The sequence below is a fragment of the Physeter macrocephalus genome, chromosome 21 (assembly GCF_002837175.3).
Source record: "Physeter macrocephalus isolate SW-GA chromosome 21, ASM283717v5, whole genome shotgun sequence".
Classification (NCBI taxonomy): domain Eukaryota; kingdom Metazoa; phylum Chordata; class Mammalia; order Artiodactyla; family Physeteridae; genus Physeter; species Physeter macrocephalus.
The window spans coordinates 106,021,347-106,047,915 of NC_041234.1; the positions used below are offsets into that span (position 1 = coordinate 106,021,347).

General features: G+C 38.4%; 1 protein-coding gene and 1 pseudogene across 1 annotated transcript in view; one reads left to right on the forward strand and one right to left on the reverse strand.

Moving 5' to 3' along the window:
- Nucleotides 1-26,569, forward strand: part of PABIR3 (PABIR family member 3) — a 71,448-nt gene that overhangs the window by 6,535 nt on the left and 38,344 nt on the right. Inside the window, exons 3-7 of the mRNA XM_028482339.1 lie at nt 859-937; nt 12,758-12,814; nt 22,226-22,269; nt 23,310-23,320; nt 24,958-25,018. Coding sequence (XP_028338140.1) covers nt 859-937; nt 12,758-12,814; nt 22,226-22,269; nt 23,310-23,320; nt 24,958-25,018 — 252 coding nt within the window. The remainder of the gene's footprint in view (nt 1-858; nt 938-12,757; nt 12,815-22,225; nt 22,270-23,309; nt 23,321-24,957; nt 25,019-26,569) is intronic.
- Nucleotides 9,212-10,415, reverse strand: LOC102986784 (annexin A2-like; annotated as a pseudogene).

The window sequence follows — 26,569 nt, forward strand, 5'->3', positions numbered from 1 at the left end:
TATAACTGAATCACTTTGCTGTACACCTGAAACTAACACAACATTGTAAATCATCTATAGTCCAACATAAAATAATTTTTTTAAAGTTATAACAAAAACAAAACATAAAAAGGAAAAGAGGACTTCTTCAGGGTCCCAACCTCAAATCAGGCTGAGGCCCGCCAGGTGGGCACCTTCAGAGCTGGGCGAACAAGGACCATCTTCAGCATGCAGCGGCTGCTCAGCTTCAGTACATTGTTGCCATGGGGGAATGTGGCCCAGTGTGGCAAAACCTTGCAAATTTTCAGTAGAATCCAGAAATCTGGAATCTGGATTCTTTATGTGAAATCTCCATAGTCGTTCCCAGTGTACACAACTAATTCAAAAACATTTTTAACACTGAGCAGGCCAAATGAAACATATCTGAAAATCTCAGTTCTGTCGACCCCTGCTACTGGCTATCCCTATCATTCATGTGAAAGTTTGGGAGTCGAGAGGGAGTTGGTACTAGCACATAATAGCTTCAATCATAAATTTAAATCGGTTACAGGTTTACACAGAAAATGATGTCTTTCCAAGGCCACAATAAATTCTATTTATTCTTGGTAGCATGATTAGAGGTAACGTGGCATGCTTGAGAATTCCTTACCTTACATGGACAGTTGTTTAGGCTCAGCCAACCAAGGCTTTGTGTGTGTGTGTGTGTGTGTGTGTGTGTGTGTGTGTGTGTGTGTGTTCTATTTTCTACATCTGCACAGCTGTCTCCACAAAGAAGCCATTTACATCAATGGCATTGTTGTTTAAGGATTTGAAATCTTATTTCTTTAAAAAATGTTTGTAATGGATTTTAAATGACAAATGTTTTCCTTTTCTTCTTAGTGGTAATTCACAGGTGTTCCAATCTGACACATTAAGAACTCGAAGAAACAGTACATCGTGTATGGCACAGCACTGTCTGGTAAGAAAATGCTTATAGACTTGTACCATTGGTCTTAGTCAGTGGTTCTCAAACTTGAGTGTGCACCCGGAAAACTTGTTAGAACAGACTACTGGCCCTCAACCCCAGAGTTTCTGATTCAGGAGGTCTCGGGCAGGGCCTGAGAATTTGCATCTCTAACAAGTTCCCACTTTGAGAAACATTGCTCTAAACATTACTGAAGGAAAAATAAACACATCGACTGCGGTTATGATTGGTACAGCTGCTGCAGCTGCAGCAGAATTAACTTTTAAATCCCACATGGATTTAACATTGAGATTTGCTTTTATATATAAAACCATCTGGCTTTCAATTTTTAAAAGAACATTCTAATTTTTAGAGGAAAACTTGCAGGCTCTCCTAAGGGTAGTTTTCAGGCTTATACTTGGACTTTATCTCACATTTATCTTGAATTGAAAATATAGTTTGTTTTTCATGGTGTTATAATACAATCTCTAAATTAGAACTCATCTGCAAATTATCCTGTAAACATAGGAAATAGGCTTGTACGCCAGTAAGCCAAAGTGAATAAATGATTCACTCTATGAATCGTTTTATTGAGGTGAAATTCACATAACACATAGTTAACTATTTGAAAGTATACAATTCAGGGGCGTTTGGTGCATTCACAATGTTGTTCAACCACCACCTCTCTCTTGTTTCAAAACGCACACATCCTTGTCTTGTTCCTGATCATAAGTGGAAAGCTTTCAGTCTTTCGTCTGCTTGCTGAGTATTTTTATCATGAAAGGGTGTTGAATTGTTTCAAATGCTTTTTCTGCATCTATTGAGATGATCATTTGTTTCTTCCTCTCTATTCTGTTAATATGATTTATTACTTTGGTTTTCTTATGTTGAACCACCTTTGAAGTCCTGGGATAGACCCCACTTGGTCTTGGTGTATAATCCTTTTAATGTACTATTGGATTTGGTTTGTTATTATTTACTTGAGGATTTTTCCACCTGTATTCATAAGGGATATTGGGCCGTAGTTTTCTTTTCTTGTAGTATCTTTGCTGGCTTTGGTACCAGGGTAATGCTGATCTCATAGAATGTGTTAGGAAATGTTCCTCCTCTTATATTTTTGGCAGAGTTTTATTAGGATCGGTGTTGATTCTTTAAATGTTTGGTAGACTTCACCAGTGAAGCCATCTGGCCCTAGACTTTTCTTTATTGGGAGGTTGTGGAAAGAGATTCTATCTCTTTACTTGTTTACAGGTCTTTTGAGATTTTATAGTTCCTCTTGAGTGAGTTTGGTAATTTGCGTGTTTTTAGAAATTTGTCCATTTTGCCTAGATTATCTGAGGAAATTGTTGATATACAGTTATTCATAGATTTCTCTTATATGATTTAATATGATGGAAGCTATAATATTTTAATGAAATGTTATAGCTTGGAACCTATTTTCAAATATTGCCTCCTAATCTTAAAACTGGCCATTTTCCTCTTTATAAAATGATATTCAATGTTATTCCCACAAATGTACTAATAGTAGTGTATTGGGAAAAAAATAGAACTGTTCATTAAACAAATCTTTCTTCCTCTACCCATCTGCTCAGTTACTCATTCATTCAACATTTACTGAGCACTTGCTTGTCTATCAAAGCCCTCTATAGCAGATCAGCTCAGTGCTTTGCGACCACCTAGAGGGGTGGGATAGGGAGGGTGGGAGGGAGGGAGATGCAAGAGGGAAGAGATGTGGGAACATATGTATACGTATAACTGATTCACTTTGTTGTAAAGCAGAAACTAACACACCATTGTAAAGCAATTATACTCCAATAATGATGTTAAAGAAAAAAGCCCTCCATACCTAACCAGTCTTCTTTTCTACTCAGCCAAGTCAACAAATATTTTTAGGAACCTACTATGTATTAAGCCCTGATCTACTTGCCAGGGAGATCTAACCTAGTTTGAGGGATTTAGAGAGGAAATGACATACTAGTTGAGATCTTACTGCTGTGTAGGATTTCGCTAGTTTGGGATATTGGTTACAGGAACAGACAATATTCCAGGTTAAAAAAATGGCATGTTAGAAGGCCTAGAGTGTGGTGTGTAGGAAACAGAGTGTGTAGAGAATTTGAAAGAAGTACATTCTAGCTAGAGTGGAAGATGAAGCGGTAAGAAGTGAGGTTGGAGATATAAACTAGTGCAAAATCTTGTGGGGCTCTCCAAGTCATTTTAAAGATTTTGCACTTTGGGAATTCCCTGGTGGTCCAATGGTTAGGTCTCAGCGCTTTCACTGCCGGGGCCCCGGGTTCAATCCTTGGTCAGGAAACTAAGATCCCACAAGCCACACGGTGTGGCCAAAAAAGAAAAAGATTCTGCCCTTTATCCTAAGGTCAGTGGAAAGCTGTTAAAGAATTCTAAGTCTGTGATTGACCTGATCAAATTTGCATTTTTGTTTTTTAAATTAATTAATTAATTAACTTATTTATTTTTGGCTGCGTTGGATCTTCGTTGCTGCACGTGGGCTTTCTCTAGTTGTGGCAAGCGGGGGCTACTCTTTGTTGTGGTGCGCGGGCTTCTCATTGCGGTGGCTTCTCTTGTTGCAGAGCATGGGCTCTAGGCGCACAGGCTTCAGTAGTTGTGGCTCGCGGGCTCAGTAGTTGAGCACGTGGGCTTAGTTGCTCGGCGGCATGTGGGATCTTCCCGGACCAGGGCTCGAACCGGTGTCCCCTGCATTGGCAGGCGGATTCTTAACAACTGTGTCACCAGGGAAGTCCCAAATTTGCATTTTTAAAAGATTACCCTGATTGCAGAGGGGGAAAGTATTGACAGATTGGAAGAGGACAGAAGTAGATACAAGAAGCTCAGATAGGCAAGTGCAGTAACCCTGGCAAACAGCTGACAGTAACTTGGACTTACGTGATGGCAGTGGGCATGGAGAACGGTGGCAGATGCGTGAGATATTTGAAAGATAGAATCAATTGGTGATAGATTCGATGGAGAGGGGGAAACAGTGGAGGCGAAGATGACTACTAGCTCTCTAGCTTGGGCAACTGATGGGATAGTGGTACCACAGAAGAAGGGAACATTGGAAGAAGCGTGGACTTAGGAGGGAAGATGAGTTTAGTTTTGGACATGTTAAGTTTGAGGTTCTCAGATCTTTAAGTGGAGATGTTACGTATACTAGTTTGAAGCTCGGGATAGAGATCTGGGCTAGAGATACATTTAGGACTCATCAATAGATTATTATTTAAAGCTATGGGAATGAATGAAATGACCTATGGAGAGAGTATAAAAGGAGAAGAGAAGAGGCTATAGGAAAAAGCTTTAAAAATCACCAGATTTAAAAATCAATCTCAGAAGAGACCCCACAAAAGAAGACTACGATGGAATGGTCAGAGAGGTGGGAGGAGACTCAGAAGAGAGTATCATGTTAAGTGGTCAAACATGATAAAGACTGAAAGGTGTCCTTTTGAGTTACCAAAATGGAGCTTATTCATGAACTTGAAAGTTCAGTGGAGAAAAGGGTAGGATGAGAAGCCAGATTGGATTGGGTTAAATAATGACTGAGAGGAAAGGACCTATAAATGGCACCGTACATATGAGCTTGATTATTTGGGGGGGGGGCAGATTACCCTTTCTATGCCTTAATTTCCTCATCTGTAAAATAGGAATGTAATAGTATCTGCTTCATAAGTTTGTTGTGATTATATTAATCAGTGTGAAGCACTCAGCACAGCACTGGTACATACTAAATGCTCAATAAATGTGTTTTTGCTAGTAATAGTACATATGTAGAGAAAACTATGTACCTGACATTTTTTTAAATGCAAAATTTTCCTTAGGATTTCTAGGCTCTTAATTCCCATAAGGTTCAGCTTAATATCATGCATATTTAAAATAAACCATCTTGTACAATGGATTGGGTTTGGCAGAACTGAAGTCATTTTAACTTATTTGATGATGGGAATTTCAAGGCTTATTGGTTTAGCTTGCTGTAACAGCATTATACATAGGCTTTTATTTTGTTCCAAGTATCACCTCATTATAATTATAAGACATATGGAGGTATATAGTTGCCTTAAGTATAGATAGGCCGAGTTATCTAGGAAAATGACATAACAATTAGAATGTTTGAGGCAGAAGTAACAAAATTCAATTAGAAGTGACTTAAACAATAAGGGACATTTATTATCTCAAGCAACAAGAAGTCTTATGAAAGGAGGTTCCAGGGTTGGTTAATTCAGTAGCTCAGGGATGTCATCAGAGACCCAGGTTCCTTCCATCTTTCCACTCTACCATCCTGAACAGCCTCACTAACCTTTGTACCTGGTAATTAGACCCAGGGTTTAGAATCACATGTATAGCATGATCTTCTATATATTTACGGATGTCGAGAAGGATATGTATCAATCTATTATTAGTAGTTATCTCTGGAGCATGGAATTATAGGAAGAATTGTACTTCCACCTTATGCATTTCTATACTATTTGAATGTTTTTCACAAAGCATCAACAGTAGAGGTGTTTTCATTTCTAGCGGATATACCACATTGCAAAATAGAAACACCCCTGTTGAAAAAATATTGTTTTGAAAATACAGTCGTCCGTTGGTATTGGCAGAGGATTGGTTCTAGGACCCGCAGATGATACCAAAATCCGAGTATGCTCCAGTCCCATAGCCCACCCTCCATATCCAAGGGTTTGAATCCTCGGATTCAGCCAGCCACAGATTGTGTATTAAATTTGCAATCCGTGGTTGTTGTTTTTTTTTTTTTTTTTTTTTTTTTTTGCGGTTCGTGGGCCTCTCACTGTCGTGGCCTCTCCCGTTGCGGAGCACAGGCTCCGGACGCGCAGGCTCAGCGGCCATGGCTCACGGGCCCAGCCGCTCCGCGGCATGTGGGATCCTCCCAGACCGGGGCACGAACCCGTGTCATCTGCATCGGCAGGCGGACTCTCAACCACTGCGCCACCAGGGAAGTCCCTTCTGTGGTTGTTTTAACCCGTGGATGGGAACCCTCAGATACAAAGGGCCGACTGTATATTTATTGAAAAAAATCCAGGCGTAAGTGGACTTGTGCAGTTCGAACCCATGTTGTTCAAGGGTCAACTGTACTTGAAAAGTGTTACTGAATGATACCATGAACCATAAGTTTTCTAGTATGGGATCCTATCCCATACTAGACTGTCCTTAAAATTGGTACTGCAGGAATCTAGAGTATTCAGATTCCCAGAGACAGAAAGTGGAATGGTGGTGGCGGTGTTGTTTAATGGGTATAGAGTTTCAGTTCTGCAAGATGAAAAGGATTCTAGAGATTGGTTACATAACAATATGAATGTACTTATTTAACACTACTGAACTGTACACTTAAAAATGTTTAAGATGGTAAATTTGATGTTTATGTATATTTTACCACAATTTTAAAAAATTTTAACTGACGCTGCTTTTAATGTATTAAAATGTAGGTAGAACAGTGTTTAGAAAAAATTGCGGTGATAGAGGGCATTGAAGAATCTCGGGTGCCATTTAACGCACAAATAGAGATGTATATTTACAAAGCTTGTAAAAATCTGCTATCTCACAATTATTTTCTTAATTAAGCTCAAATGTTTTCTTCACCACTATCAGGAAATCACCCCACCCCACTTCTGATGAGCAGAGAAACCCGAGGCCCTCTTCTGGCTATGCGGACTATGCCGTCCCCCTGAAGTACCCCTTTGCTGTACCCTCTAAGACCTCCGAGGCTGGCATGCCTGCTTCCCCACGCTTCTGCTCGGAATTCTCTTCCTGGAACCTCTGTTAAACTTGGTGCAGCCTTGTCTTTTCTCCAGGAAAAGTATCTCATCTTCCTGTCAGAAACGGTTGTACTTCACTTGAGCAATTTGTCCGTTTTAATTTTATGGCTACCAATATTTACCTGATTAGGTTTTGCTTTACACATTGGCAACTATGAACTCTAAATCCAATCTATGGCCCACCCAGGAGTGAGTGTGTAATACATTCCTTGCCCTGCCTTATGCTCTGTCCTCCTAGCCTACGTTCGATTCATGTTCAGTATCTTCGTAAGCCACCTTAAATCATTTTGGGAACTAGGCAGAGACATTCATAAACATAGCATACAACCCTTGTTCAGAATTTTCTAAGTGCTTTATCTCTAGTAACTACAGTAGGAAATGGGTTAAAAATAGCAAACCTAGGAAAGTTAAACATTATTTTTAAAAATTTTAATGTCTTTACAATATTAGTTTTCTGTGGTCTCTCTTAAATGGAACTAAGCATGACCTTTCCTCCTATCTTAATTCCTTCACTAGAGATAACACTTGGGAATCAGCTTCACCCAGCACCCTCCCAACCCCCCACTCCCACTCCTACCCTCCGTGCCCTGTGACATCATTCCTTGCTGCTGGTACTCTTGCTTCCTCCCAAGGACTTTTTTTCCCCTAAAGTGTGAGAGAAGGGCACAATGGGAAATTTACATCAAAGATACCAGTGAGGTTTGTTGACATCTCAGGAAACTAGTTCTATTTTAATACCTTGTTTCATGTAGAAAAATTATCTGAGGTAATTCCTTTGCATATACCACGTACTGTACTTACTCTTTGGGAGAATTCTCTTCCAGATGCCTTTTCTACAATTAACTTTCCACGTTATTACTGAAAGCACCAACCAAGTCCCAGAAATGATCCATATTTTGTCCAATTTAAAAGCTTTACTGTGGCTTATACCTCTATAGCTCAAGTTCAAATCCTACCTTCCCCAGACATTTCACACTATATCCTTGCAGATGTCATCAACTTCAGTCAGGCAATCTTCCCAGGATTTCCTGGATAAAGTTTTCCAGTAGGAAATTCTGAGCCATTGCCTGAAACTAAACTGGTTCCTTCCCATCTCTTAGATATCAATTAAAAATAATCTCTTCCAGGAAGTCTTTCATAATTAGTTTATTATTATTATAAATCTTATAAACCTTAGTGTTGCACATTCTATATTGTGAACTTTCTGGGCATTTGAATGAGGATGATAATGAGCATCAGTAGTATGAATTAGACTTGTTAAAATTCTGCTTGTTCAAAGATATGTGTGTGGATATATATTGGGTTGGCCAAAAAGTTCGTTCGGGTTTTCTGTACCATGGTCCCAAAATCCGAACGAACTTTTTGGCCAACCCAATATATTTGAACTTTTTAAAGATAAACCTAAATTTTTCAGGTTTGGTGCATGTTGCCGCACAGCTTCTCAATGATCAGTGCTAATAGACGGGCACATTGGGGGAGAATATCCCAAACTGTGGGTAAATCACAATATTTTCTACTTGCTTTGGAAAATAGATTATTTTTTACAGTATGCCGTAAGAGTGGGCATACATTTTTTTTTTAAATCAGCAATAATATCTAATGTTGGAGAAGTACAAGGAAATCAATATTTTCATACACTGCTGGAAAGTGAATTTGTATAAGCATTCTGTAGGGCAGGTCAGCAATGCATATCAATAGCCTTGTGACCCAGAAATTCCAACTCTATGAACTTATCCTAAAGAATTCACTGAGGATGTGTGCAAAGATTAGTTTAAAGGTTATCATAGCATTATTTATAAAAAGCAAGCAAAAAATGTGGCAACAGTATGAATGTCCAGCAACAGGGAACAGATTAAATGAATGAGCCTTCCTTATCTGTGTTTGAGTCCCAGTTCTAGCAATTATTAGCTGTATGACCGAGCAAGTTGCTTAATTTCTCTGGCCATCAGTTTTCTAATCTTTAAAATGGGGACAATAATAATGTCAATTTTTCTACATGAAACAAGGTATTAAAATAGAACTAGTTTCCGGAGATGTCAATAAACCTCACTGGTATCTTTGGTGTAAATTTCCCATTGTGCCATTTTCTCATGGGGTTGTTGGGAGAATTGAGTGAGATAAGACACGTCTGGCACGTAAATAGGTGCTTCTTACTATGGTGCTTCTATATGGTATAATATTCAGCCTTTAAAAATGGTGTTGCAGGTGAATTTTAACGTGGAAAGATACTTGGAATGTATTTTGGGTTTGTTTTGTTTCTAAAGTAAAAATTCGGTTTATTCATCTGTTTACCATACAGTACAAGGGAGGCAAAGTGTTTCACATCCTAGATTTCACCTCCAACTCCTTGGGATGTTCATTTCTTTGGCTAAAAGGAGAAACTTGCTGGGAAAGTCAGGCAATGCTTAGGCAAGGTGAGGGATGGGTACAAGGGGGCTGTTAATTGCAAACTGAGTTTCTAGAACTGTCACCTGGAATCATAGGAGCCCCACTTCTGGACACTTGTGCCATCTCAGGCATCACCCCCACCACCCAGGCACAGCAACGCTTACTAGTGGTCACCCTTGCTGTCCTCCTGGATGTGGTAGTACAGGGCCCCGCCATACTTTCTCTTGAATTCAGACCTAATTTTCAATGTGTCCCCTTCCTTCACTGCAGGAGACCATGATTCTAATCAGGACCGTATCGTGAGTCCACTTGTCCTTCATGGAGTTGTACAGTCAGTCAGCAAAATACAGGGACTTCTTGTTCTGAATACACTTGACCAGGTTCAGGAAAACATTTTGCAGGTCTCCTTTGCCCTCCTTCTTGATCATAAGGGCTACTGCTGTTGTACCTTTCAAATACTTTCTGGAGGTGACACACACTGCTCTGTCCTGATGCTAATCCACTTGGAAACATCAGTTCCTTTGCTCTTCATTCCAGCATTATAGAGATCTCAAGTATGTTGGGCCAGTCAGTTCATAGTCAATGACAGATCCATCCTCTGCTCTTCTACCCTTTGCAAGGGCAACTATCAGCTTGCAGAAGTCATCAGATGTGTCAGAAGCAATGTCCTGGGGCTTCCTGGTGGTCCAGTGGTTAAAAATCCACCTTCCAATGTAGGGGACATGGGTTCGATCCCTGGTCGGGGAACTAAGGTCCCACATGCCACAGGGCAACTGAGCCCACGCACCACAACTTAGAGAGCCCATGTGCCACAACTAGAGAGAAGCCTGCTCGCCGCAATGAAAGATCCTGTGTGCCGCAACTAAGACCCAACGCGGCCAAAAATAGTAAATAAATAAATATTTTTAAAAAGAAAAAGAAACAATGTCCTTCTCCAGATCAATCTTGTACATTTCCTTGCAGACTGTTAATTTCCTGCAGCCCCTGGTTGGTCCCTGAGCAGGTGATTTCAATGAGAGAGTCTTCATCTGTCACCAGCCCCTTCATGGAGGAGGCTTTCATCCTGGAATCCTCATACTGAGTGGGTGTTTTCAGAAGGCCCCAAATCACCCTCTCCAGGTGGCTGGACAAGTCTGACTTCAGTGCTGATGCAAGTTCCTTTTTGGTCCTTCTTTGATGGCCGTTTCAGTGTTCATAGTGTCCTGCTCAGCATCCCAGTTGGTGTATGCTTTGACTGACCTGTCTACATTTGGGGGCGGATAGTGATCACCTTCTAAACTGCACTTGCACAGAATTCTGTGAACAGTAGACATCTTGATAGAAGCTGGACCAGGAGCTGAGAGCTGCAAGTGGCCCCAGATGTGGAGCTGGAATGTGTTCTTTAAAAAAACCAAAAACTCAAACTGCAAAATAGTATCTGGAAAAATAAACACTGAAATATTTACTATGGTCATCTCTGGAGAGTGGATGATGCTTTTTTCCCCCGTTAATTATGTTTTATACTGAGCATGTATTGATTGCTTTATAATGAGAAAGAGAGTCAATTTCTGTCGGAAAAATTAAAGATCAGGATGGATAGGTGGAGCACAGAGGATTTTAAGGACAGGGAAACTGCTCAGTGTGATACTGTAGCAATGGATTTGTGTTATTATACATTTGTCCAAACCCATAAGATGTATAACACCAAGAGTGAACTCTAACATAAGCTATGAACTTTGGTTGAGGATGTGTCAATGTCACTGAACCTTGGCTGTTTCCTCCATCTTCTAGGAAATGATTCGAAAAAAACTGATTTCAACACTTTCTTCAGAAAAATATAATTGGTGAGGTAATATCTCCTTTAAAAGTCATATGATAAATTTTCAAGCATAATAAAAATTCAGACTATCTGCTTCATAAGAATATTTATTTGTCCAACACGCTCCTCTTACTGCCTTTCTTGACCACCTTCCATCTATAGTTTCGGCTAGAACCCTCAGGCCAACCTTTAGCTCTTTTTACTTTCTTATCGTTCCTCCAATCTGCCTCCTTGTCTTCATCCCTCCCTTTTTTCGGTCAAACCCTTGTCATCTTTCACCTGGCCCGTGACCCTGCTTCTAGTTCCTCTTGTCCGCACTCTCAATTTGTTTTGCATATGCTGCTAGGGTTGCCTTTCTAAAATAGATATGATCTTCTTGGCTAAAATACCTTTGAGGTTTAAGACCTCAGAGGGACCTATGCTTTAGGTTTCCAATTAGGCTCAAAGGCTAAAGTACAAAAACAACCACCTGGTTTCAGCCAAATTTCCCCCAAGTTTGCTTCTTGCCATGCACTATCACGTGCCAAGGTTCAGTCACCCTGAATCTCTCTGTTCCCCAAACATGGCTCTCTGCCTGAGCATGTCTTCCCACTTCCTGAAATAGCCTCTCTCCTCTTTTCTATCTAATGAATTCCTGCCCTCTTCTGTGATGCCATCTCGAAGACCCCGGGCAGAATCATATTCTCTGGCTTTTGAACTCCTACAAATCCTAACTTGTTCTGGCACTTCCCTGTGGCCTAGTTTTCCCTACCTGGACTTTGAATTTCTCAAGGACAGGAGAATGTCTTATTGGTCTTTGGATCCTCAGGGCCTAGCACAGTGCTTTAGCATATGGTAGGTGCTCATTAAATATGTTTAAACACACAATTCAATGTGATCTTAAGATATAATGTGAACGTAAGATATGGTAAATTCATTCTCTAGCGTTTCAAGAACCAACCAGGCTACAGATAGAATCGATAAATGAATTCTAAAGGTAATTTTCAAGCCTTATGTTCACACAGCTTTAAATCTCTCCATTCTTTCATTTCCCTCTTGCATGGGTCTTCATAAGCTTTGAGAAAAGACCAAAAAGGAGAAAATAGCCCTGCAAAAGAGAAAGGGCCTAGACAGCAAGTATCTGACCAAGCAAGAGTAAAATGTGTTGAACTCCTTGAACGTGATTGCCTTAGTCATTCCTTATTATGAAAGTTTCCAAGATATTTGGAATTATTTTGTTTGTTTCTTTTATATGCTTATTAAGTTAGCTGCTGATTTAATGACTGTTTCAGTTTTTTCTGGATAATGCCTGTCACTAAGCTTTAATAATGAGCTAAAAATGGCAAGGAAAAATGAGGTGATTTTAAGATCTTAGTGCTTTGGGAAGGGACAGCTAGAGATAAACATAATGTGCTATTGATGTTCTGCCCCGTATTTATGTTAACAATTGTTTTGTTCTGTTATGATATATATAGACTTTCAAGTAGTATAGTTTTCATACAAGATTCAATTGGAGGGCTTCCCTGGTGGCGCAGTGGTTGCGCGTCCGCCTGCCGATGCAGGGGAACCGGGTTCGCGCCCCGGTCCGGGAGGATCCCGCGTGCCGCGGAGTGGCTGGGCCCGTGAGCCATGGCCGCTGCGCCTGCGCGTCCGGAGCCTGTGCTCCGCAACGGGAGAGACCGCAGCAGAGGGAGGCCCGCATACCACAAAAAAAAAAAAAAAAAGATTCAATTGGATTTTTAATTTTTAAAAACTTTAAATTTAATTAATGCTGTTGCTAGCCTGCATTAGGCATTCAAGAAATATTTTAAGTCATTCAACATTGACTTAATTAATGTTTAGAAATAATCAGAAACATTAAAGGAAACTTGACTTTCATATTTTAAATTTCAGTTTGTGCCACCTTCTCCCATTCAGCCTTCCACCAGTCACCTTCGTCAAATCAAACAGGTAAGAAGAAGTTTTGAAAAACTGACAGCTGTTCGTTAAAAAAAGTAAATTTTATTTTTCTTTTAAAAAATACCTGTGGTTCAGTGATTCTAAGTGAGGTCACATGTGATTAAGTTTTTAATTCCAGGAACGGTTTCTCTGGAAAAAAGAATCCAAAACAACTAAGGAGCCCTCTATTTATTTGGGTTATTAACTATCTTAATAAACGGATAGTTTCCTGAAATACTGCATACTCTTTTACCTTGAATCTAATTTCTTTCAGGGATCTCAAAGAAGATGATGAATGCTATAGATGAAAATTAATTTTCAGGTTCATAATAGCCATAGTTATCATGGTTTTCTTAAATCCCCAGGTGAAGAATTTTTTTTGACACATAAAACGGTCTTTATGCTATCATTTTGTGTTCATTTCTCAGTGATTTGAGTTCAGGGACACGTTGTACCTCACTGTCTTAATGTTTTGTGTGTGTGTGTGTTTAATAGCAAAAGCCTAATACAGAATTAACTCTTTGATTTATCCAAGGATTAGCCACAGAACTTAAAAGATCAAATCGCCATTCCCCCACAGGTGGTGGGATTTTGTTTCTCACCCAACTACAAGCAGACTTTTGTTCAAGACGGGGGTGCTTAACTGTTATGAAGCACTTATTATTCACTTAGCACTATAATAGGTCTCATCTGTGGTCTCATTTCATCCCACAACAAACTTATAAGGTCAGAAACTAAAGATGGCAGAAATTTAGTAATTTACCAAATGTCCAGAGTTAGCAAGTGTCAAGCCAAGACTTAGCCCCAAATTACTGGATTCTTTTACAGCTACCCTCACCATGTTTTCAGGGGCACAAAACCCAGAATATCTTGGACCCCTAGTTTTTTGTACTCCAGTTCCTGCTTCCTTTCCCTCTCTCCCTCTCTCCCTCACACCATGGCTTCCCTAACGCCCAGCTTATCATCCACCAGCGAGAAAGTATGGTTTAAAAGATCCTTTTACTTTTTAGTAAATAAGACCTTCTTCTACTGTTTGTGAGTATGTAGCTATTTCAGAAATTCTTAATGAAAGAACCTAAAACTAGTAGTTAAAGGGACCTCTGCTTTATTCGTGCAAGTTTTTTTGGCTTCCCCTAAATTAGACCAAATATTTTAAAATTGATTACTACATGTTTCTATTTGATTATGAAGCTTGAAATCAGGGCTAATTTAACTGGTTGGTAATATAAATTGTAAAGCAACTTACTTCCATAGTGACAGAATATACATTATAAACATTTAAAATGAAACACAAGTGGTGATAATTTTTTGTAACATATAGAAATAGTGAATCACTATGTTGTGCACCTGGCACTAACATAGTGTTGTAGGTGAATTATACTTCAGTACAAATTAAATTACAATTTAAAAAATTTAAATAAAATTATAAAACAAAAATTAAAGCTAAAATAAAATAAAATGAAACACAAGTAGAAAATGAATGAAATGGGAAAATAGAAATAACATTAACTTTCAATCTGGGTGCTGATTGAATGGAAAATTAAGACTTATTTTCAGCAGTTTAATTGTCTGATAGATATCTTAAGTTGCATATTTCTTTACATGCATTCTTTAACCATGACTTCTTTTTAGCTATTGAACTTAACCTTTTAAGTACAAAACAGAAATGTCTGTTTCTTGCCTCATTACATTCTGAACTTTCACTCTAATGACATTAACAAAGGCATTTATTTAATTTCATTTTGTAGCAAAATGGGGGAAATAATATAGCTACTTCATAGGATTTTTGTGAGGATGAAAGGATTTAATATATGTGTGGTTCCTGGCACACTACATTAAAAATCGTTTAATGGAAATTTTAAAACACACAAAAAAGAACCTCCATGTATTCAATATCTAGCTTCAACTATTGATTACATTTTGTACATCATTTTTCAACTATCCCCTTCTGTTTTGGGGGGGAGGAGTGTGCTTTAAAGTAAATCCCTAATATCTTTTTACCCTAAATACTCAGTATGAATCTCTGAGGACTTTTTATTTTACATAATTGCAATACTATCATCACATCTAACAGAGTTATTCCTTCATTTTATCTAATAACCAGTCCAGATTAAATTTTCCTGATTCTCAAAAAATGCCTTTTTCACTGATTCAAACATGTTCCAACCATGATCTTTTAGGTCTCTTATTTGAAACAGCCTTCCCCTCCCGTTTTTGTTCCATGACACTTCCTTATTGAAGAAGCCAGGCCATTTGTCTTGTGGAAAGCCCCACATTCTGATTTTGCTTCCATGTGGTGCTGTTTAATGTGCTCTTTTCTTCCCTGTATTTTCTACAAACTGATTTGATTATATTTGCTTTTATTCTAAAACAAGCACACAGCCCCAAGTCAATATTAGGTTCTGGGTCAACTTTTAAGTAAGGGTATGGTTTAAGTTGCCCTTTTCCTGTTAGGCAGTTAATGGACAATTTCTTCTTCTTCTTTTTTTTTTTTTTTAATTAAGCCATTTATTTACTTATTTATTTTTAAATTTATTAATTTTTTTTTGGCTGTGTTGAGTCTTCGTTGCTGCACGCAGGTTTTTCTCTAGTTTTGCGGTGAGCGGGGGCTACTCTTCGTTGTGGTGCGCGGGCTTCTCATTGCGGCGGCTTCTCTTGTTGCGGAGCATGGGCTCTAGGCGCCTGGGGTTCAGTAGTTGTGGCACGTGGGCTCAGTAGTTGTGGTACACGGGCTTAGATGCTCCGCGGCATCTGGGATCTTCCCGGCCCAGGGCTCGAACCCGTGTCCCCTGCATTGGCAGGCGGATTCTTAACCACTGCGCCACCAGGGAAGTCCTGGACAATTTCTTCTCGACTGTGGTTGTTAGTTGTTTTCTAGGTATTAGAGAGCTTGAGAACATCAAGCTAGAAGTTAATTTTCTTTTTTGTTTTCAGCTTTGAGATATAATTGACATATAACATTGTCTAAGTGTAAGGTGTACAATGTAATAATTTGATATGTGTATATATTGCAGAATGATTACCATGGAAGTTGATTTTCTAAACATAGTAATTCTTCCTAAATATTCAGGAATTATTCTTTTTATGTCAGTTTCCTTTCCTAATAACAATTGAGCTTATATTTCAAGAGGTTTGAAAGCACTCAGGCTTTATTCCCCTCTCTCCCAGTCCCCTAAACAAATAATGTCCCTGCAGAAATAGTTTGTTTATTAGTTTGCTAGGATTACCCTAACAAAGTATCATAAACTGGGGGCTTAAACAGAAGTTTATTTTCTCACAGCTCTGGGGGCCAGAAGTCTGAAATCGAGGTGCTGGCAGGGTTAATTTCTTCGGAGGGCTGTGAGAAAAGGATCTGTTCCAGGCCTCTCTCCTTGGCTTGTAGATGGCCATCTTCATGTTCACATGGTATTCTCCTTGTACAAGTGTCTATCTCCAAATTTCTCCTTTTTATAAGGACATTAGTCATATTGGATTGGGGCCCACATGAATGACCTTATCCTAACTTGATTACCTCTGCTAAGACCCTCTCTCCAAATAAAGTCATATTCTGAGGCACTGAGGGTCAGGACTTCAACATATGGATTTGAGGGGGGAACAATTGAACCCGTAACAGTTCGTTCACAACATAGTATTCTATAACTTTACATATATTTCCCGACTTGTTAAATAGAAAATAAAATCATTGGTACCCAATAAGAACTTGACTTTTTCTGTAGTGCCTTCAGTAAAATCAATTAAAAATTATCTACTTACATACTACCTCTGTTTCTAGCATCCCTTGTATTTATATATTCACAAATATAAACTTTAGCCACACATTTTACAGTCTTCTTTTTATATTACCTAGTTTGGATAGATTAAACTGGGTTTAGACACAAATGTAGGGGAAGTTTATAAGATGAGGCCATTTAAAACAGATTATATCAGCTGGAGTACAGGGCATGGTTGTGATAGGGACAATTTAGATATTGTCTGTTACATAAGGTGTGCCTGTGAGCTTTCTCTTCTGCTGGCCAGGTTTCACAGTTAGTCTGTCTTATGGACTTTGTTACCATTTTTTAGTCTAGTAAAGCAATGACATTAGATTTCTGTGATTTGTTTTTGAGTTTTCCTTGGAACCTACAAAGTACCTAGTCTCTCTTATGAAGAGACCTTCTCTAAGGGAATAGCCTAGCTTGTTTTAAAAGAAATTTAATTTGATCTTAGTTTTTAGAATTGTTTCATTCTTTCAGCAAGCATTTATTGAGCAAGGTGCCACTGGACAACTAAAATCTTTCAAGCATACCCTCCTTCAGAGAGCAAGAGTGGGTGACTTCCTATTTTCATTTTTACCTTAGATACTAAAAAGTTGAAAGCTAAGTTCAGTGCTTAAGTACAACAACTGTCCTTAACCTAGGTTTCCAGCATACAGTACTCTTTGCCCTTACATGGCTCTTGGCTTTTAATCCTTAATTTAACAATCTTATTTTATTATAAGCCATCTCATATCCGTTTTGGAAATAGGCAAGATGTAAATAATAAAAGTGTCAACCCACTTTTACTAATGATCCTAAAATAGCTGATGTTGGGGAATGCTCCAACTTTCAGTGGGAGAAACAATAAGCAAAATTCTGTCCTAGTTCTGGGAAAACTTGCTCTTTACTTGTGGATTGAGTGAATTACAAAATACTTTGAGCTTCTCCCTAGAGGAAAACATCTACGTCAATATTAAATGGAAGAACTATACTAACAATTACATTTTGCTGAAAAGATTTACTGTTATTCCATTGTTTTAAAAGACTGATTAACTTCTTAAACTTCCTTTCCCAATTTCTCTCATTTTCCATAATGGCATCAAAATAGTCAGTCTCACAGTTTTAAGACTCAAAGCTCTAGGTTCATCTTCAATTCTTATTTTTCTACTGTATCCAATTAGGCATCTAATCCTATTAATTCTTCCTTGACAGTACCTTCTCTGTTCCCATTACTACTTCCTTCTGTCCCTTGGGTCCAGATTACTGTAATAATATTCTAATAGATTTCCTATCTCTGCTAATTTAATCTGACTTCCACAAACAACACCAAAATATCTTTTTCAAAACATTATTTTCATCTTTTTCTCTCCTGTGCAAAAAGTTACAATGGCTTCCCATTACCTTCTGAATAATAATAAGAAGAAGAATAGCTAGGCTGTATCGAGCACTTAACTATGTGCCAGACATTTTAATAGGAACTGTACAACCACGTCATTATCCTTATTATTGTCATCATCTTTATAGGATGAAGAAACTGAGGCTCAGGTTAAGTTGCTTGCCTAAGGTCACACAGGTAGTAAGTTATAGAGCTGGGATTTGACTCAGTTCTGTTTGGCTCCAAAACCAGTGGTCCTAACAGCTATGCTATTCTGTCCAAACTCTTTAAATTCAGCCTCTTCAATTATTTAAGGTCCCATAAATCTGGTGCTCTTACCAGTTTTCTTTCTCATTGCTCTGTAGTGCAAATTCCCTTTCAGCCAAACTAGTCTCACTACCGTCTAACCTGCCATATTCTTTCTCTCTTCTAAACTTCTGTTCATATGGTTCCTTCTGCTGTTACAGCCTCCCCTCCACCCTCTGCTTGTCCAGATTTTAAACATCTTTCAATGTCGAGGTCAAATTTTAACTCACACAACTCACACCACTCTTTATTACAGACTATTTATGACATTTATTGTTTATACTGTAGACAATAATATTTAAACTCTTTTAATCACGCACTGCATCAATAAAAACTGAGCACATGCTTCCAATCTATGTATATTGTATTTACATTATTGCCATATACTGTGAATATAGTGTATATTGAGTGCCAGCATATAGTGTGAATCATAGAATATTTGCAAGATAGAGATATAACAAGGATGAGATGAAGATAAAATCATGTTTCTAGACATTTTTAAATTTTATTTTGTTAATTATAGATGATTATTGAGAGTCAATATGAATTCATATTTCCAATAGTCTTGAGGATTAGAATTACTTTAGCCAGCTCCTTGACAAAGCAGATTAGCTCAGCATTGTGTTTTCAGTCAGGTGGCTGATGAGGAGCTGTGCCAGGAGAGGCTGTTGTCTGCACAGACTTGCATTACTAATCTCTGTCCAAGATTTCTCGTGGGAATCTTGTTAAGGCACTTGTGCATTTTGTGGTGCTTGGTTTAGTTAAAACTAGATAATATATCCATATGCCCGCCTAACCTGGCACAGGCAAACTGCAATTAGTTGTACTTAGCTAAAGGCCAAAAAATTGCTCTTCTCTCACAAGATCTTTGGACCCTATGGGCTGAGTGAGGGCACCAGTGTCAATCTGTATGTCTATTATCGGCAAGCTTTCATTTCTTACTGTCTTAGATTTTAAAGTATGTAAATTAAATTTCTATTTTTTTTTCTTTTTTCTTCTCAGTGGATCATCTTGTACACCTCCTGGGCTATGACTATGCTTACTTTGGAGATTGACTAAATGTATATAATAAAGCTTGTCTTTCCAATATGATTCTAGGCCTCTTTAAGGGAAGGCTCATCTGCTTATTTCATGTTCTGCATAATATTTAGCACCATATTTCCCCAGCACCATCCTAAGTTCTTCATTATTTGTGAAGTATTGTTTTTAGGAATGCCAGGATGAATTTGGACTATGGGTTGTTGCGGTTTTCTTTAACCATTTAACCATTTTTAAGACTACAATTCAATGGTATTAAGTACATTCACAATGTTGGGCCGCATACAATATTTGTTCTTTTGTGTTTGGTTTATTTCACTTAGCATAATCTTTTCAAGATTCATTCATATTGTAGCATGTGTCAGGACTTCATTCTTTTTATGGCTGAATAATATTCCATTGAATGTATATACCATCTAAAAAAACTATTCATCTGGTAAAGGATACCTTTTGGCTATTGTGAATACTGCTGCTATGAACACTGGTATACAAGTATCTGTTTGAGTTCCTGCTTTCAATTCTTTGGGGTATATACCTAGGAATGGGATTGCTGGATCATATGATAATTTAATCTTTAACTTTTTGAGAAACCAATTTTTTCCCAGAGTTTGCACCATTTTACATTCCCACTAGCAGTTTATGTTCCAGTTTCTCCGCATTCTCAACAACACTTGTTTTTTTTCCCCCATATTTTAAAATAATGCCTATCCTAATGCATGTAAAGCAGTATCTCATTATGGGTTTGATTTGCATTTCCCTAATAACAAATGAGGTTGAGCATCTTTTCATATGCTTATTGGCCATTTCTATATCTTTTTTGGAGGAACATCTATTCAAGTCCTTTGCCCATACAGATTTTCCTCAACTTGTGATGGGCGTATGTCCCAATAAACCTATCATAAGTTAAAAATATCCTAAGATGAAAATGAATTTAATGCACTGAACCTTCTGAACATCATAGCTTAGCCTAGCCTATCTTAAACGTGCTCAGAGCACTTATATTAGCCTACAGCTAGGCAAAGTCATCTAACACAAAACCTATTTTATAATAAAGTGTGGAATATCTCATGTAATTTATGGAATACTGTCCTGAAAGTGAAAACAGAATGGCTGTCTGGGTACAGAATGGTTGTAAGGGTATCGGATGCTTACCCTCATGATCGCGTGGCTGACGAGGAGCTGCCATGGCTGCCGCTGCCTAGCATCACGAGAGAGTATCTGACTGCATATCACTAGCCCGGGAAAAGGTCAAATTCAAAATTGAAGTAGGGTTTCTACTGAGTGCACATTGCTTTCGCACCATCATAAAGTCGAAAAATTATAAGCAGAACCATTGTAAATTGGGGACTGTCTGTATTTCAAGTGAGTTGTTTTGTTGTCACTGAGTTGTAGGAATATTTTATAAATTCTGGATATTAATCCTTTATCAGATATATGATTTGCAAACATCTCCAATTCTGTGATTGTCTTTTCACTCTCTTTTGATGCAGAAAATTTAAAATTTTTATGAAGTTCAATTTATTTTTTCTTTTGTTACCTGTGTATCATATCCAAAAAAATCATTGCCAAATCCAATGACATGAAGCTTTTGCCCTATGTTTTCTTCTAAGAGTTTTATAGTTTTAAGTCTTACGGTTAGGTCTTTGATCCATTTTGAGTTAACTTTTGTATATGGTGTAAGGAAAGAGTTCATTCTTTCGCATGTGGATGTTCAGTTTTCCAGCACCATTTGTTGAAAAGACCGTCCTTTCCCCACTGAATGGTCTTGGCATCCTTATTGAAAATCAATTGACCATATACGCAAGGGATTATTTCTAGGCTCTCTCTATTCTATTCCATTGGTCTATATGTCTGTCCTTATGCCAGAACCACACTGTTTTGATTACTGTAGCTTTGTGTAGTGAGTTTTAAAACCAGGTAGTGTAGTCCTCCCAAGTTTATTCTTTCTCAAGGTCATTTTTCTATTTTGACAGAAAATGCCATTGAGATTTTGATAGGGGTTGCCTTGCATCTGTAAATCACTTTGGGTAGTATTGCCTTTTTTTTTTTTTTTTTTTGCGGTACGCGGGCCTCTCACTGTTGTGGCCTCTTCCATTGCGGAGCACAGGCTCCGGACGCGCAGGCTCAGCGGCCATGGCTCACGGGCCCAGCCGCTCCGCAGCATGTGGAAATGTGGAATCTTCCCGGACCGGGGCACGAACCCGTGTCTCCTGCATTGGCAGGCGGACTCTCAACCACTGCGCCACCAGGGAAGCCCTTGCCTTTTTAACAATATTAAGTCTTCCAATTCATAAACGCAGGATGTCTTTCCATATGTGGGTTATTTTTTTAAGTAGCTATTTATGTGAAAAATACTTGCATACTTATAAAAAGGTCAAACAATATGGTAAAGTACAGAGAAAGAAAGAACAAACTGCCACAGATCTCACTACTCATTGATAAGTACTGTTAACTTTTGGGGGAACATCCTTCTGAGCACTTCTCATTTACAGTTTTACATAAAAAGCATTTGTGGTTTTTTCCTACTTAATATGTAATACATGTTTTTAATGTCAATGACTAGATTTAAATCATGCTTGTACCATCATTTGCTTAAGCAAACCCATGCTGAAAGACATTTAGTTTGTTGGGCTGTGAGTACTATTTGTTAATATCATAGTATTAATGGTTGGAAAAATAGTTTAATGTTTAATGTTTGATGTTTTCTCTTTTGAATGAAGAAAGGTACAAAGTTTTTCATCTAATCAATTCCTGCATATCCAATGTACTATAATGCATAAGTAATAGATCTCTGGTGTGGTAGGTGCAACAATGAAAAGTAGAGAACCAGACACTTGTTTAGAGATTTGTTTGTACTCTAGCTCTACTATAGCCCAGTGAATAATAATAAATCTACAGCCAAACGAAGTAAAACTTTGTAAAATCATAGGAACAGGGCATTCAGTTTATTCTCACGTTCTCACCTTTCAGGAAGAAGCCATGGATTTAATGAATAGGGAAACAATGCATGAATGGTGAGTAGTATGCGTTGAATTACTATTCTGATCATATTCAGTTATATCTTTTTTTTTTTAGATAGGTAAACTTCAGTACTGATTTCTTTTGTAAGGGGGTACAAACTGCAATACAGATGGGTCAATCTTGGAAAGAAACTTTGAAGTATGGTATGGTATGGTATTAGCACTTCAATTTTGTAGAAAATTTGAAATTTTTACTGATTTTTAATGTTGGCACTACCTAGTTTTGTTGTAATTTCTAGAAATTTAAACTCTCATTTGAAACTAAAATTATATATGCTGCATAATTTTTTATTGCTCCTAAGAAACAGTTTATGATTTACCCATAAAAATAACTAACTGTTTGAGAGTGGGGTTCAAAGTAAATAGTTGTCTGATACAAAACCACTGTTCCTGTGGATCAACTTCCTCTCTGTCCTAGTGAGTCTAAAAAAGTTCAGTTGTGCTGGTTGAATTGCTTAGATGATGAAACGATAAATGATTTCACTCCCTTCCATATAATTTATTAACTATATATTAGAGTTTTAAACCACAGACCATGGATTTACTGGGAAAATACTGCATTTTTATGCCTGTAATACATATACTCCTACTAACATTTTAACGTACAGCCTTTCATTTAAACATGTTTGGAATGCAGTTACATTCCTTGCTAACATTTTTTTATGTCCCTGTACATATTATAATTACTAAGTTGTGGTAGTTGAATGATGATTAGGGTTCTTTTCCATGGACATCTCAGATAATGACAAAATAAGAACTGAGCTGAAATTTGAGTAGAAGAGGTTCTGGTTAGATGTCAATTTCTAGATTTGGGGATTATTAGGTAGGGAAATGGGTCATCAGCAGAAGCAGTGACATCTTATTTTCTTCTGAGCCCTGAGCACCTTAGATGGCCATCTATTCCTGATTTAGGAATAAGTCCTGAAGAATGAGTAGATAACCTCTGGAGCCTGTCACTTTTCATGTTTTGGTGCTAATACAATTTATAGAGACTCTTGGATTCCCTTAACTGACCCAATTCTAATTACTTTAAGTGTTGGTGTGAGTGAGTAAATCTGCAAGTGTGTTAGAAAGAGGAAAGAAACATGTAATATAACTTTACTTGTGTCTTGGAGAAGAAAAGTGCACGTTTTAAAATCCTGAATTGTGTGGTCCTGATTTTGTCCACATAAAATCTATAAACATTTTTATAGCTGTTTATTTTTGTTGTCCCATTTGTATCTTAGTTCTAACCAAAGCTTTTTTGACCCTTTCCTGGACACAGCATTGTAGTTTTCAATAACAAAGCACAGGTCAAACACAAAGAGAAAGACTGAAATTTAGGATTTGTGTATATGTTAGGTATTGCTCAATATTGAGTAGTCACATTCTAGGTCTTTTTTGGATGCTCGGGAAGCCCCTTATCCGGCATGTAGCTCTCTTTCCCAAAAGGCAAAAGGTGCCTTTGCTTATTGAAGTGAATCTTGGGTTCCCTGCTTGCTTTAGGATGGTGAGAGCTCCATGGTACAACCACTGACATGGTAAGGATTCCCTTCCCCGTGCCATAGCTATCACCCTCAGCACTTGATTAAGTAAGCAACAGGTGCTACAATTGGACACTGCTTATAAAGAGTAACAATGATTTAGAGAAACCACCTTCTCCAAAGTCCACTGATTTAATTCTAGCACCCCCAACAGCTTCTCTCACCAGGGCGACTGAGAAGGTAAGAAAGGAGTGTCTAAAAGTCTGTGTCCCTTGAAATACTTATAAAACATCAATGTTCCACCACCCAAATCTTTTGGGGGATACATTTTGCTATGGTTATATCTGATTCAAAATGGCAGTTTTCCCTTTCATTTCTTAAACTATTATTTACATATTACAAAAGTCACCAACCTTTAAGTATACGATTTGATTAATTTTGGTAAATGTGTACAATCCTGTAACTGTAACCATAATCAAGATATAGAACAGTTCTGACACTCTGAACAGTTTCCTCGTGATCTTTCGCACTTGATCTCCTACCCTCCACCCCTGCCCACCCTAGTAAACCACTGATCTGCTTTCTGAGAAAAGTTATACCGGGTTCAATCCCTGGTTGGGGAACTAAGATCTGCAAGCTGCACGGTGCGGCAAAAAAAAAAAAAAAAAAAAAAAAAAAAAATTATAGCTCCAGGTTCTGTGACAACCAAACAAGTAATGTCTTTTTAGCTAAATTAAAATGTCATTGTTTTGTTTATCATTTTGTATTTTTGAAAAGAATCAACTAAGAACATGTGAACATATGAAGAATCCGTAATTCATTAACCCTGTCTGAACATAGCCTTCCTCTGACCCAGCTTGTTCATAAGGATCAGAGCTAACTCTCAAATGAACGAATGAACGTTTAACAACCATACCCTCTCATTCAACTCATGATTTTCACCTTGTCTTAAGGCAGGTCACAGCCAGGACTACAGGTCCTTCTAGCTTTTTTTCCCCACAACTTGGGAAAATCCTGAAACCTTATAAGTTACAAGACAGTTTTCTGTCCTGAGGCTTTCCTGTTTTTACCTAGATTTAGAGAAAAGCAATGAAATCATGTGATGTCGGATACTACATAGAGTCCTCTGTTAGTGTATATCCTTAGATCTGTTATAAGGAAATAGTCACAGTTGATCTTGTTCAAATGTTTTCTTGTAACGATTATAATTTTATTTTAGAAGAAGTCAAAGTCCCAACCAACACTATTAGACCAAGTATCCTTGGACCATTAAAAAGAAAAGTACTTTTGGGGCTTCCCTGGTGGCCCAGTGGTTGGGAGTCCGCCTGCCGATGCAGGGGACACGGGTTCGTGTCCCGGTCCGGGAGGATCCCACGTGCCGCTCAGCGGCTGGGCCCGTGAGCCATGGCCGCTGGGCCTGCACATCCGGAGCCTGTGCTCCGCAGCGGGAGAGGCGGCGATGGTGAGAGGCCCGCGTACCGCAACAAAAAAAAAAAAAAAAAAGAAAAGTACTTTTATCTACCAACAGAAATAAATATAACTTTATTTTCATAAGCTATCACATAAAATCAAGTATTATACAAAAATTCATTTTAAAGGATTTATTTATTTAAAACATATTTGATAAATTACTAGAGGCCTTTTGTTTTACTGAAATGAAACTGTGTAAAGACATTTTGAAAGCTATAAAGGGCCATATAAATGTGAATTGAAAAATTTAATTCCAGTTTAGTCAACTATTATGATTTTCATTATATAATTCGCCAAGCCAGCTGCCTTAAATACTTTCTGAAACAAGGTGGGGAATGAATGAATAAATAGAGTGATTCAGCCATCAAGTATTCTCCTGAATCTCAACCCCTGACCTGCCCCACCACGACACGTACACGTTGATATCATATGAATAAGTTGACACAAATTAGATCCACTTACAACACGAAAAATATATGCTAAAGTGTATGTTGATGTTTCAGTTGTTTATGGGGGTTATGTTTGGTTAAATATGTGGAAAATGATCCACCTATTCAGTAATAAAAGGGCAGGGAAAGAAGAGAAGTGTTTTTTTTTTTTTTAAACTGCCACAGTTCTGGATCCCCTTTTTCACCTCTGCCTCACTAAGCTATGTACTTCTTCCTTTTTTTTGATATGACTACTGAATTATAGCCTTAATACAAAGTTAAGCTATAATAGGGAGGGAAAATGGATAAATGGGAAAGGAGATTAAACTTAAAAATGTATATTTGTGAAAAATCCATTAAGATGGGAAAGAAGAAGGAGAAAGAAGAAGAAATGGAAGGGGAGGGGGAGGGGGAGAGGTAGGGGAAGAAGAAGGAGGAGAGCAAAACTAGAGGGAAGGAAACTGAAATGTACTGCAGTGTTCCCTGCATCTGGCATGAATTAATGGCAATCTTCCTAACAACAAACCTAACTCGGCGTGTACTCGTTATATTCTAAGACTAAGAGGAGATCAGTTCTCGAAAATGCTCTTTTACAAACTAAGCACATTGTTGTTGTTGTTGTTTTTGGTACACGGGCCTCTCACCGCTGTGGCCTCTCCCGTTGCGGAGCACAGGCTCCGGACGCGCAGGCCCAGCGGCCATGGCTCACGGGCCCAGCCGCTCCGCGGCATGTGGGATCTTCCTGAACCGGGGCACGAACCCGTGTCCCCTGCATCGGCAGACGGACTCTCAACCACTGCGCCACCAGGGAAGCCCGTGTATCTGTGATGATTTTGTTTTTTATTGCGATACACGGGCCTCTCACTGTTGTGGCCTCTCCTGTTGCGGAGCACAGGCTCCGGACGCGCAGGCTCGGCGGCCATGGCTCACGGG